The sequence below is a fragment of the Scomber japonicus genome, chromosome 18 (genome assembly GCF_027409825.1).
Source record: "Scomber japonicus isolate fScoJap1 chromosome 18, fScoJap1.pri, whole genome shotgun sequence".
Classification (NCBI taxonomy): domain Eukaryota; kingdom Metazoa; phylum Chordata; class Actinopteri; order Scombriformes; family Scombridae; genus Scomber; species Scomber japonicus.
Window position 1 is genome coordinate 12,772,571 of NC_070595.1, and position 13,344 is coordinate 12,785,914.

Consider the following 13,344-nt stretch of genomic DNA (forward strand, 5'->3'; position numbering starts at 1 on the left):
CTGAGTGTTTAATTTAATAAATGAATATTAGAAATATCTTGTGTGTAATTCAATTGATTTTTAGAGCAGAATTATGAAAATAACACATTTTTAATATTAACAAACTGTTAACTAATACAGAGGGAGAGGGAAGTCTGAGCTTCCCTGCTTAGGCTGCTGCCCCCGCAACCCGACCCCGGATAAGCGGAAGAGGATGGATGGATGGATGGATGTTCTAATACAGGCTGTAGGTTGCAAAGATCCATGCATTTGAGGATTAAGAAAGTTAGTTGTAACAAAGATGGTGATACTATTCGCCCACAGTAGATAAATACCTCAGTGAACTGACCCAGAATTTAATATAGACAAAAATAATGTTGTATTAAGTGAAAACTGAATAACAAAAAGCAACATGAGGTCATTTTCATCTGGCCTTCCCATCAGCAAGGCGCAGAGTATGAGTCAGGTGCAGTGCCTTTTGGACAACCAGCAGGGATGAAGGTGAAAAATGAAATTGAACCATGAATTTCATTTCAAAGTCAGCAAATAATGGAGTGAATAAAAGTAATAAAGTCAAATTAATTTTCCATCATTCTCTCTAAGAGTGATTGTAAATTATAATTTTAGATTTGGATCAAAGCTTATTTAAACTTAGAAATCACAGGAATACACATCAGATGGTTTCAGTGTGAGAATTATAATGTGTAGAAATGTGTGAAATTGATATAATTATGATCATATTAATAATAATCTTAAAACTTTTTAAAGAAAGATTGTATTTTGCATTGCATTTCTCATGTGGTCAGTGGACTCATATTTGGGATTTGGGATTATTTTTAATGGAATTATTTTTATGATGGACTCTCTTCAATGACTTCTGCCACATTCGTCAAATTATTGGTCTGCTGTAAATATAACTTTTGTAAATCAATATTGGAGGCTAAATAAGTTTAACCTTGGTAATAAATGTAACAAAGCTGCCCTAAATACCTGAGACACTACCTGAGACACTGGCACAGAATCAGTAAAATATTTCTGAAGAGCTTTACAGAAAATCAATAGGTAGGCAAACTTTCAGTGGTTCAATCATACAGAGAACGTTTTGTTTTTCTACATTTCAAGATACTAATACATAAGCTAAACATTTTTGAGAGTGTAAAAAGAAAAAAAAAATAAGGGCCAAAAAAAACCCAAAAAAAAACATTGGAACTGAACAAAGGCCATATTTTTGGGAGCCAAACAGACAAGCTTAGAACAAAATGTACTGCAAGCAATCTCCTGGATCCTGTCTGATTTGACACGGAATGACCCGACTGTCAGACAGACTTCCTGTTTGTCTGAAAGAGGCGGAGTTAACAGTCACCGCTCAGAGCTGTGTTTTTCATTTCACAGTGTACTATGCGAGGAACTATACTTTCCTCTCTCAGCTGATGAAAGTGTGGATGATATTCAGATAAATTGGACAGCTACGCATACGCAACGCAAATCTACCATTCAGGATTCAACACTACTGTAAGTCAACTTTACTCTAAGTCTTTTCCCTCCCGTTGTGTTCAGGCCCTGTAGCTATAGTGACACAGTACTTTATGTGCCTGTATAAGTTTTGATACTAACTCTGAATACTTGATATTATTGAAGCATTCCTGTTAAGTTACTTCTTTTTCTTCTTGTACAGACTATAGTTTAAACACTTTAACGCAACATAATCATAAGACTCGCTCTTTTTTGTCCTTACATCTGACCCTTTGCTCAGCTAGTACACAATGAACTTTTTATGGCAGGCAGTCAGGCATTAATGAGCCGTGCAAAGTGCTGTCGTGCCTTTTAAATTTCTTACTTTGCTGTGTCTATGTTTGTCTCTGTTTATTGAACAGAGGTTGTTGGTTAATGAGCTGCAACCATGGTGCAGGAATACCAGTCCCCGGTCCGAGTCTACAAGCATCCATTTGAACTAATCATGGCGGTGAGTAGTGTGTTTGTATTGAATGAACCATATAGTCCATATAATGTCTTTCACCTCTGACATCATATGACATAAGGCAGCAGTGGATACGAGTGTGATGACTCTGCAGGCTCTTGCATAACTAAACAGGGGATTAATGTGTCTGATCTATTTCAGCCAGTTGAACTTTCACCCCTGCACTCATTAAACTACTTTCTTTCCTTTTTTAATTGAAAATTGAATGTTTTAATGTAGAAGTTCAAAATCAAAAGCAGAGTTTTCACTTGAGGGTGAAAGCAGACCAACAACTTTTATAAACTACTAAATATCTCAAGCCTTGTCTGTCTGCCTTCCAGGGTTGTCTGTATCATTCTTGATAGACACTCACAATAAATGCTGTGTAATGGCTGGGCAGACAGAGTATACTGTATGCTTTCTCTTGCTATCTCTCATGCAGCTGTGGTAATTGTGCAACCTTCAGTAATCTACAAAAGGCTGCTGCTTATTAAACGTTGCAACCTGTAAATTACATTTTTTTTCTTTTCATTGTTTTCCAATGGCAGACCGACCATGTTATCTGTGTTGCCTCCACAATAGGTCTAGTTGTTTTGTTAAAGAACATATTGAAGCTGACTGGTCTTATTCCTGTGAACAGCTGACACAATGTAGATGGTGTAACGCTGATATAAGCCGCAGCCACAATGAAGTTGGACAGCAACATTTTTCCCAGCTGTATTACTGTAATCGTTGATGGATTTTGATGTTAGGCCCACCAAATCCAAGGGCTGCTTTCTACACCAGCCAAATTACAGCAGTGTTCAACTGTCCATAACAGGAAATCCACTGTAATAGCAACAAAGATCCCAAATTCCAAACATTTTTTTACCATATGAGGTGCAAACCTTTCTGTCCTTGAGTGGAAAATATCTTTTATAATTGCTTTCTTCACCTTCAACCTGCAACTGAATGCTATAAACTCAATGTAAAGCAGTAGGATAAGAGAAAAAATGCTGTTGATGTGCAGTCTGTTTGTCATGTTTGCCACTTTCACAATGTCTTGCTTTTGCTTCTTGTTCTGTGCAGTTACATATTAAGCCAGGAGCTTATGCAATGTCCTCAGAGCGGGGTAAAGACCGTGATGCTACAGTGACACTTTGCTCTGCAGGCTATAACTGCAGCTGTGACTGTCACCACACAGCTCAAGTTAACACCTACACAAGCGTTATGATACTTTTCCATGAAACATCTCTCTAAGTAAATCTGAGGTTTAAAGTTCCTCTTGCGTCAGTGCAGGTCATTGAAAAAGGTCTAAATAAAGTAATCCTTTTTGAAAAGATTTAAGTCTTGATATTATTAAGGTGAGACTCTAGTGGATAGTCTACCACCTCCGCTGCTTACATTTATCTCCCAGCTTTCTCATTAGTCCTCTGACTGATCCTGCCACTGACAGTTATTCTTATAGCTCCGAGGGGAATAATTAGGACAGAAATTTCTGGTTGTCTGCAATCAGTGAAACATGTTGTTTGTTTTGGTTACACAACGCCAGTCAATGCTGCTTATTTACCAAGGAAACCTTTCCCATTAATAATGTCATCTTATTGATTAGACTGCTTATATGCTGTGCTGCATTAGTACAAAGAGTGTGTGTGTGTGTGTGTGTGTGTATAACCTGTTGCTGTCTTTGACTTCTTTTCAGTTCATGTCAATGCTTGTGGTCTGTTTATATTGCCAGTACAGTCTGTGTAGTTCTACCAACATTGAAAATCTTCTGAGTCATAGGCTATCGGACATCCAAGTATCCTAGAGTGTTAGTTATAGTTTTCTACTCCACTGTGAACTAATCAATTGTTATTCTAAATCTTTAAATAGTTAGCCCTCTATAGTACCTTCTGCTACCTGTCAGTAGTTTGTCAGCAAAAACTGCCCTGCTGCTAGTTATCCAGATTGAGGACTTAAAGGTCGAAGCTGTGACACACAGCATAAGGTCCAATGTTTAGCATATCCTGGAGCAACTTAAAAGCAATTCAATCAATATTGACAGGTGAGGCTTGGGGAAATTGGCTTGAGCAGATGGTCATACAATATGCTGTTTCGCAGTAAAACACAAAGCCAACACCGACTGCTTGTGAAAAAGCTGCTGCAGCTGCAGGCTGTTGCAGTGCAAAACCCATAACATTTTAATACCATTTTTTTATATTTTTAATATAATTTGTTAAAGCCATTAAAAATGAAATGCATCCTAGCCTGACAAGGAAATCGTGTTACTTTTAGGGCAAATACAAGTACAACAGTTGTTCAAATCAAATGTCTGAATGAACACAACATATATAACAGCAGTCTATAATTATCTGTGACAAATGTTCTTTTTAAATGTGATTTATTTATCCCCCTCAGGCCTATGTGAGGAGGTTCCCAAAGTGCCCCTTGATACCAGTGTTTGTAGACAGCGAGGTCATCAGTGAAAGCCAAAGTGAGGACGGATCTACGCTGGTAACTGAGAGGCGCTGTAAGATTGACGCTGATGCCCCACGACTTCTCAAACGGGTACCCCTCCTCTGAAATTTTACTGGTCAAAGGCCATGAAACAGTCATCTGCTATAATAAGATAAAATGTTTTCTTTGGAAGAACCAAAAAATGATTTTTTTTTTGTCCAGGTTGTGTCAGAGAGGGGTCATTTTTAACTTGGTATTTTGTGCACTAGATTAGATTGCATTAGATTGCCTGTAAACAAATGAAGAAAACCAAATGTGTGTGTGTGTAAACCAATTGAATTTGTGTTTTTATGGCTGTAGATTGCCGGTGTAGACTATCTGTACTTCATCCAGAAGAATACTCTGAACCGCAAAGACAGGACACTTCACATTGAGGTCCGTAACGAGACTTTTTCCAGCAGAGTCATTGTCCACGAGTGCTGCAACTACACGGTGAGCTCCAGGGTCAAGCAAGATAATCATGTGCCCAGGAAGAGAGTTTTATTTATTTGTTGTTATGATAGTTTTATTGTTTTTACATAATGATTTTATTAGTGCTTATCAACTGGAACAGAGCAAGCAATACAGTGTGTGCTGACACAGCAAACAGCAACGTGGAAGTCTGAGTCATATGTATGTCCTGACTGCTGCATTTGTAAAAATCTGGCTTTTCCATTCACTGCAGGAATGTAATTTCATTAATTTACATCATCCTCTTACAGTGTGCCAAATACACTAATCCAGGGCTATGCAATTACAAATTCCATTGGGCCAGATTTTAAAACCAGGAAATGTAGATGGGATATTTTCAGTAGCCTATTTAAGAACATTTCTCTAAGCTTTTGGTAATGATAAATCTGAAAGAAATGCAAATTAATGTAGTTAAAAACAGCAATGATTGATTATTCTTTCACTTTTGAAATAGGAGAAATATTTTTTTGTGGCATATCTGCACTTGATTCATCACATAGTGCCGAAACAGAATAAAAAAAGGGCTATCAATGCACAGAATCATAACAGTCATAATAAGTGGCAATAACAGTAGCCAATAACACACTCTTTCTACCAGTATCTACACAAAGGACCATACAGAGAAATACATTTTTCTTCTTTACCTTTTGCTTGATACGGTCTGTCTTACTGCGTCTAACCAAGTCTTGCTCGGAAATCTTAACTTAACTTAACTCTTGTGAGATTTCAGAGTGATTTGGTTTGACACAATAATAACTAGAGTGGATCAAGTGAAAGGTTAAGTTTTATTTCTCATGATGTTGTCATATTATAACAATCTGAGCCTGTCAGTGACAAAAACAAGCACTGTTAGTGGATTATATTGATGGGGCCTAATTGCATCCGGTGCGTGTTTGAGGTTTGTTCAATTGGTGTTGCCTTACCGAGCTGTCCAAGATGGCAGACCCACTAGCACAGGCACGACTCACATCCCCGGTTGATTCTGATCCTGTAGTGACAGGCAGAATAATGTTTCTCATGCTGTTTTTACCGGTTACAGATTTTAGACTATAGCTGCAGTGCTGTAATTATTTAGGCTTCAAAATAACATTGATATTAACAAATGTTTTCAATGAAATTATATTGCAATTAAAATTGCCATTAAATAGCCTATGTAATTCAAGCTCGCTGGGCCAGTCAGAGGTTGCTTCTTGGCTGGATGTGGCCCACAGGCTGCCAGTTGAATAGGCCAGTGCTAATCACTTGTGTTAACTGGAGGAGTAATTGTAATTTCTCCCTATTAAATTCTCCTGGTTTTCCACAACATAATTCCCTCCAGCTATATCATTTCATTTCATTTAATTTTGTTTTTTTTGTTTAGGTTAAAATGCTATTAACAAGGTAATAGCACTCTAAAATGTCAGAGAGATCCACCAGGCATAGAAACTCATCATTATTCCATTCTCATAATATTCTGTGAAAACTCTGACCAATCATATCATTCGGTCAGAATGGGGGGGGGGGGGGGGGGGGGGGGGACATAGGTGGGAGGAGGGGTCGTTGCTGTTCAAGTTTTTTCAAAGTGCTGTGTGAAATGCAAGAAAGGTAGGAGTGGCTTTAACTAATAGTTTGTGAATTATATGCTTTTATATGTTTTTTAAATACCCTCCTTCTCAGTGATGAATCCAGAATCTGTGAATATACAAATATTGTTCATTTTAAAAGTTTGCTAGACACCAGATGTCTACTACAATACTCAACTGATGAGTACACTTCAAGTGTTTTTGCTATGGAGGCTTCACGTTTTGCATTGTTTGCCCGATTTTGTGCTTTTCTGAAATAAATAAATTAAGATGTTGAGTTGAAGTTTCAACATCTGTCACACATTTTTGTCCTCCTCCGTAGGTTCATCCAGAGAATGAGGACTGGACATGCTTTGAACAGACAGCTAGTCTGGATATGAAGTCCTTTTTTGGCTTTGAGAGCACAGCGGAGAAGATAGCAATGAAACAGTATGCTTGTAGCATTAAAAAGGTTTGTATGTTTGAATTGACTGTTAATAATGTGAAGCTTTGTTTATGCACATGCCAACAGTCCCATTAACACGGAGTCTCATATCCATCCCATTTTTTAGGGTAAAGAGATTGTTGAGTACTACCTCAGACAGCTGGAGGAAGAAGGAATAACTTATATACCTCGTTGGACACCTCCTGTTGTCTCTGACACTACTGCTGCCAGGCTCCAGCTGCCACCGCCTTCTACTGCCAGAGTCATCCCTATCAACAGTGCCAAGGATGGGCTGTCCAATAAAGACACTGTCGGCCACACAGAGCTAGTAGCTGGCTCCCCTGATGGTCAGTGTGTACTCACTTGCCACAATGGAGTACAGAATAGCAGCCAAAACACAACACAAAAGTGCAGTGTATAAATGCAAAGATGCGTGTAATGTGAACTGTCCTTTTGTATTAACTGAGTCACAGTAAATATATTTAGTGAGAGATAGTTCAATGGCATTTAAAAAGCTGAATGTACTGTATGCTTTAACACAGCCAAGCCTGTAGCCTCACACCACTGATTATGAGTGATGCAACAGCAATTTTTACAAGATTAATACCACCTCTGTTCTTGGGTTGCTAATGCATGCTCTGTGTCAAAAAGAACAGCAGCAAACAGGCCCAAGCTTGCTGAAACATTTTAAGCCAAATTAGCTCACAAGACAGTGCCAACTAGCTGCCTTATGTACATGTCTGGTATAGTCGTAGTCATTTGTTTACTATAACCATGTACAGTGTTAAACATAGATGTTACCATTTGATGTACTGTACCAGAGTTAGCTTATAGCTCATTATCATCTGCCGTCCCTTTCATAGGTCAATAATAAAACATATAACAGCAAGCAAAGCAAAAAACGCACAGGACACATACAAATACAAAGCGGCACACAATAGCACATCACTTACAATGTAGAGCTTATTTCATTATTTCCACTCAAGTGCACACAGTGTCTGATGTCTCCATGTGATGCATGCAATATGTGCTGACTGTACACTGTATATGTGTTTTGTCCTGTAGATAAGTTGGATGCTGATTACATCAGACGTTACCTAGGTGATTTAACGCCTATGCAGGAGAGCTGTCTTATTCGACTGCGCCAGTGGCTCCAGGAAACCCACAAGGGCAAGGTCACTTATACATTGATTTATATATATGTATAAATATATTGTTTGAATACAGAGCTGTTTGTATTGTTACGTAAAATACACATCAATTTATTTACTACACTCTCACACAGCCTATACTTCTGTTTAGCTCATGCTTTTACATTTAAATTATAGTATAGTAACTAAAAGCATCCATTGTCTAATAGGCCACCTTAATGCCTTAATGCGGCTGGTTTGCATGCATCTATTAATATATTCTGTTATCGGGAAATTTAAAACATTTTTGTGGTACAGATTCCAAAGGACCAGCACGTGCTGCGCTTCCTGAGGGCCAGAGACTTCAACCTTGACAAAGCAAGGGAGTTCTTGTGCCAGTCTCTTACTTGGAGGAAGCAATATCAGGTGGATTTCCTGTTAGACTCTTGGGAGCGCCCCCAGCTACTACAGGACTACTATACTGGAGGCTGGCACCACCATGACAGAGGTATTGTTTGAGTGATACAGCCTACTCTATGTTATCTTGACTCTATCTCACTGTCACTGTGTTTCTCTGGTTACTGTTGTTTTTCTGAGGTTTGTTTACATTGGAAGTGAATACTTATCAGTGTATATTGAAGATAGAGGCAGAAATGTTTTGTCTGCTTTATATATAAAGTCCACACAGGTTAAAGTGGTCTGTAAATTATTGACTCTGAAGTCCGGGCACCATCTGTCGTAGCTCCCATGTTTGAAAATGAGTCACTGGGTTTAACAGCTCAGCTGATGCACCGGGTTAAGTGCAGGAAGTGCCCTTCCGATGTTCACATGCTAAATTAATGGTAAACACCAGCTTTAATTAGACATAGAAAATGATGGCTGCTGTTATATAATCTGTGTATTGGTCCGTGTCTGTGTATGAAATGTGTTTAGATGGTCGTCCTCTGTATATCTTGCGCTTGGGTCAAATGGACATTAAGGGTTTGGTGCGAGCCTTGGGAGAGGAAGCGCTACTGAGACAGGTGACATGATTATATATCCATGAGATTTATGCATTAATATACACATAAAAACCATTTAAAATATCTTAAATTGACTTCATGCTTGATGACTGTGATCCAGATTCTGTCCATCAATGAGGAGGGACTGAGGCGTTGTGAGGAAAACACTAGAGTCTTTGGTCGACCCATTAGGTACCTTAATATTCTTTGTATCATCAGTGTCACATTGATTAATGACTGATCACCTGCACACATGCTTACTTGTACACTCGTGCAATGTCTGTGTTATGGTTTTGGCCAGCTGTTGGACTTGCCTGGTGGATCTGGAGGGTCTTACTATGCGTCACCTGTGGAGACCAGGAATTAAGGCTCTGTTGAGAATCATTGAGGTGGTGGAGGCCAACTATCCAGAGACTCTGGGTCGCCTGCTCATCCTGAGGGCACCAAGAGTTTTTCCAGTGCTCTGGACCTTGGTGAGAATAAAAATAACTTTCAGTAATCATCTGATTGTGGTAGAATGCATTATGTTGTCAAGTGCAGCATGTGATGGATCATTTGCAAATATGAGAATGGTAAACAAAGATGAAACAGAGGAACATAACAAACTAATATCAACACATTAAGATAATTAAAACTCTGCAATATGAAAAAAACTAGTGATTTCCCATGGGAGATATTTTTTCATTGCTATAGAAGTATGCAAAAGTGTATGGAGTTGTAGTAGTATTCATGAAAGCTATAAAGATAAATTAAACACATGACTACATATGACAATAAAGCAAAACAATAAGAGTAATGAAAACAGTAAGCATCACATATGTGGATTTGAATTGGAGCTGTTTTAGTTGCTATATGAAGACGTGAAGATAAATATGTTTTAAATTCAATGTCAGAAATAAATTTGTAGGGAATACAAAAAATATCATCGTATAATGAATTCATTTATGGATTTTTATGGTGAACCTGCTGCTACAGTATGTCCATGTTTTCTGATGACTGCTTGGACTCTTGTTTCCAGGTCAGCCCCTTGATCGATGAAAACACCCGTAAGAAGTTCCTTGTTTATGCTGGAAATGACTACCAGGGTCCAGGAGGCTTAGTGGACTACATTGACAGAGAGATCATCCCCGACTTCTTGGGAGGAGACTCCATGGTGAAGTTTATTCCTTAGCATAATGACCTGCACATGTGGATTTTATGGCCCCTGCAGGCACAGTAAAATAATCTGCACCACACCTTTTTCTCCATTTAATATAAAGGTTAAAGTTAATGTAATAATGTTATTGGGTGTTTCTACTAATTTTGGGACAGTATAGGAAGAGTACACACGATTCCACACACATTACCAAAAATATACAGTTATGTAAATGTGAGTTATTTCTATTTGTCATTGTTTGAACTTGATGAGTTTTTTCCATCTACCCTTCCTCCTCACACAGTGTGACATCCCTGAGGGAGGTATGGTCCCCAAATCTATGTACAGGACAGCAGAGGAGCTGGAGAGTGAGGAAAACCGCCTGTTGACTGACTCCATCTATAAGAGTGCCAGTATATTTAAGGGAGCTCCATATGAGGTAAAGTCTAAGCTTTTATAGATCTAAATGAATGAACTAGGCAACATAGAATGAGACTACCAGAGCATGTGGGAATTTTAATGCCTCTGCATCAGTGTCAGCCATGGCCAGATATGTTTTCGACTTGTCTGTCCCATACTTGTGAACTTACTGTCTCAGGAACGCCTTGAAGGGATTTCTTCAAATTTGTCTCAAGCCTTCACTTGGACTCAAAGATGAACTAATTTAGATTTGGTGGTTAAAGGTCAGTTAAAGCCACTGTGACCTCACAAAATAGTCTATTGGCCATAACTCAAGAAATCATACACTAATTATGACAAAGGACAGAATTGATGAAGTGATGACATTTTATATCCAAAAGGTCAAAAGTCAGTTTCACTGTTGGCACTTTTCTGGCAATTACTCAACAACGTAACTCGAAGAAGGGGAGAGTGTGACTGTATTTTACATTTGATCGGATACTGAATTGGTGTCACTAATCTTGGGAGCCAACCTTGAAACTTTAGCAATTGATTATATCTTCTGTGCTTTTAGAAACTGTAGCTTATTTGCAGCAACATCCATATTTAAGGCATTTTTTCTACTGTCTTGGGCAAACTTTGTGCTCTATCAGAATCAGTTTCATTGGCCAAGCATGTGAACATATACCAGGAAAATACACAGACCTTTTTATTAAATTATAAAACTCCTACTGCAAGTCTTCATTACAAATATAAGTCTGGAAAGACATGTAAACTGCAACTTAACTTGTTGGCGGAGGCATACAAGCACGAGGTGGTATTACTTGTTTATAATATATTCTGTGGATTAGGGTGCCACCAACTGTAGCAAATCTACACTGCAGGCATGCAGCAAGAGATAAACCATGTGATTAATGGCCTGCTGTCTGCTGTTCTGTGTTCCCAATCTCTTTACATCCTGCTACAGATGCTGATCGAGATCACAGAGGCCTCCTCTGTCATCACCTGGGACTTTGATGTGTCTAAAGGCGATGTGATCTTCAATATCTACCACTCCAAGAGGCTCCCTCAGCCTCCAAAAAAAGACACTCTTGCAACCCATGGCATTACGTCCCTAGGGGCAGTCAACGCCCAGCTGATAGACAAGAGTTGGGTGCTGGGTCAGGACTACAGCTTGGTGGAGAAGGCCCTCACCTGTAAGGAGGGGGAGAGCGTACAGGTGAGAAGCTGGTGGTGTATTGGAGTGAGTGGAGCCATCTGCACTGGGTTTTTTAAAGCCGTTTCAAAGCAGTCAGTCCTCAAATTGATCTGGAAGATTTCCTCTGTTCAAACAGGGTTCCCACATAACACGCTGGCCGGGCTTCTACATCCTCCAGTGGCGCTTCCACAGCTCCCCAGCCTGCTCCGCCTCCAGCTTGCCTCGTGTAGATGATGTGCTGGCATCTCTGCAGGTCTCTTCCCACAAGTGTAAAATCATGTATTACACTGAGGTGCTGGCCTCCCATGACTTCAGGTCAGTTTATTTATTCTATCTCCGTCTTTTCTCTGGCCATGTCATGTTTTTTCTTTATATCGTACTGAAGCTGTCTTTCATACAGGCTGCACTTCTCTAGTGTGGGTTTTATTTTTAAAAAATCAATGTTTGGATATTTCTGGAATTTACATTTTCTTGTGTTTTACAGAGAATTTTTATGCATATGTTTTTTATGTAGCTTGAAAGGCTTGTACAGCCATTTGTGGGGCAGAATCATGACTGAGAATTAACATTTATTAACATTTCTCTTTTTGTTATTTCTAGGGGGTCCATGACCAGTCTGGAGTCCAGTCATAGTGGTTTCTCCCAGCTCAGTGCTGTGACTACTTCCTCTAGACAATCACAGACCAGCTCCACCATCTCAAGGTAGCATCTGCTCAGTAGGTGTCCAAAGGCGAGACTGACCTTAAATCTACTGACATCTGCCTCTGACTGTGCCTTATGCCTTCAAAAAGACGGTTTTTGATTAGAATAAAATCTGACATTTGAAGGTGAGAGGAGTATTATGGAAATATTTGTCTTCATTTATCAGTAGAGTTTCTTGGAAATAATGTACCTGAAGTAGCCTTTTTTGTGACTGTGAGGACTGACTTGTTATTTTTTATTAGTAATTTTAAATACATATATGATTTGCAGTTAGATGACATTCAGAAGAACATCTACTGCTATTCTTATGGATAAATAAATGAAAAAGAAGCAGCATTGCAAATAGCAGTTTTTACATTCAATTAAATAGAGCAGTAAAAAGCATGACCAAAGCACACAGATACTATACCTGAAGTTACTTCAATTGTCCACAAGATGTCAGTATACTCTGTAACACAAACAGCTCACAGCTCATCTGCAATGGATTTAGTACATCATGTTTCACTCAAACTGGTCTTTCTCAGAAATTGAAAGGATAATTGCTTGAATAAAGACTTTACCACACAAATTAATATGTATGTAACCTCCAAAGTGTTTCTTTGTACTGAGTTTTGAGAAAAAGATGACTGCAGTAGCAGTGCTGGAGTGAAATGGTAAGTTTGTATGATTTTGAAGATCAGTTATTCATCATTTTTACTACAGTAGGTGAGATGTAAAGAGTGAAATCTCTTTCAAAATATGCAATAGACCCTCAAGATTGCATGTAATGTTGTTTTTGGGCTTGTTAGGCATAGCTGCTGAGGTTTCTGAGGCAGCTAATTTGAATGCAATATAGCGCAGCCCCTTGTGATCTGGCACAGGGCCAGGCAGACAACTGATTTACATAAAACTTTAATTTCCATAAACTTATCAGATGCTTCCAGCGAAAG

General features: G+C 38.8%; 1 protein-coding gene across 1 annotated transcript; it reads left to right on the forward strand.

The window, feature by feature from the left end:
* Positions 1–1,332: 1,332 nt before the first annotated feature.
* LOC128379161 (SEC14-like protein 1) lies at positions 1,333–12,994 on the forward strand. Its single transcript, XM_053338797.1, has 16 exons — positions 1,333–1,491; positions 1,854–1,942; positions 4,316–4,465; positions 4,715–4,846; positions 6,749–6,877; positions 6,978–7,197; positions 7,916–8,025; positions 8,299–8,488; positions 8,914–9,002; positions 9,103–9,173; positions 9,283–9,454; positions 10,000–10,134; positions 10,421–10,555; positions 11,483–11,734; positions 11,850–12,028; positions 12,314–12,994. Exons 2-16 carry the CDS (start codon positions 1,880–1,882, stop codon positions 12,417–12,419), a joined length of 2,133 nt encoding a protein of 710 aa, XP_053194772.1. The 5' UTR covers positions 1,333–1,491; positions 1,854–1,879; the 3' UTR covers positions 12,420–12,994.
* Positions 12,995–13,344: the final 350 nt, after the last annotated feature.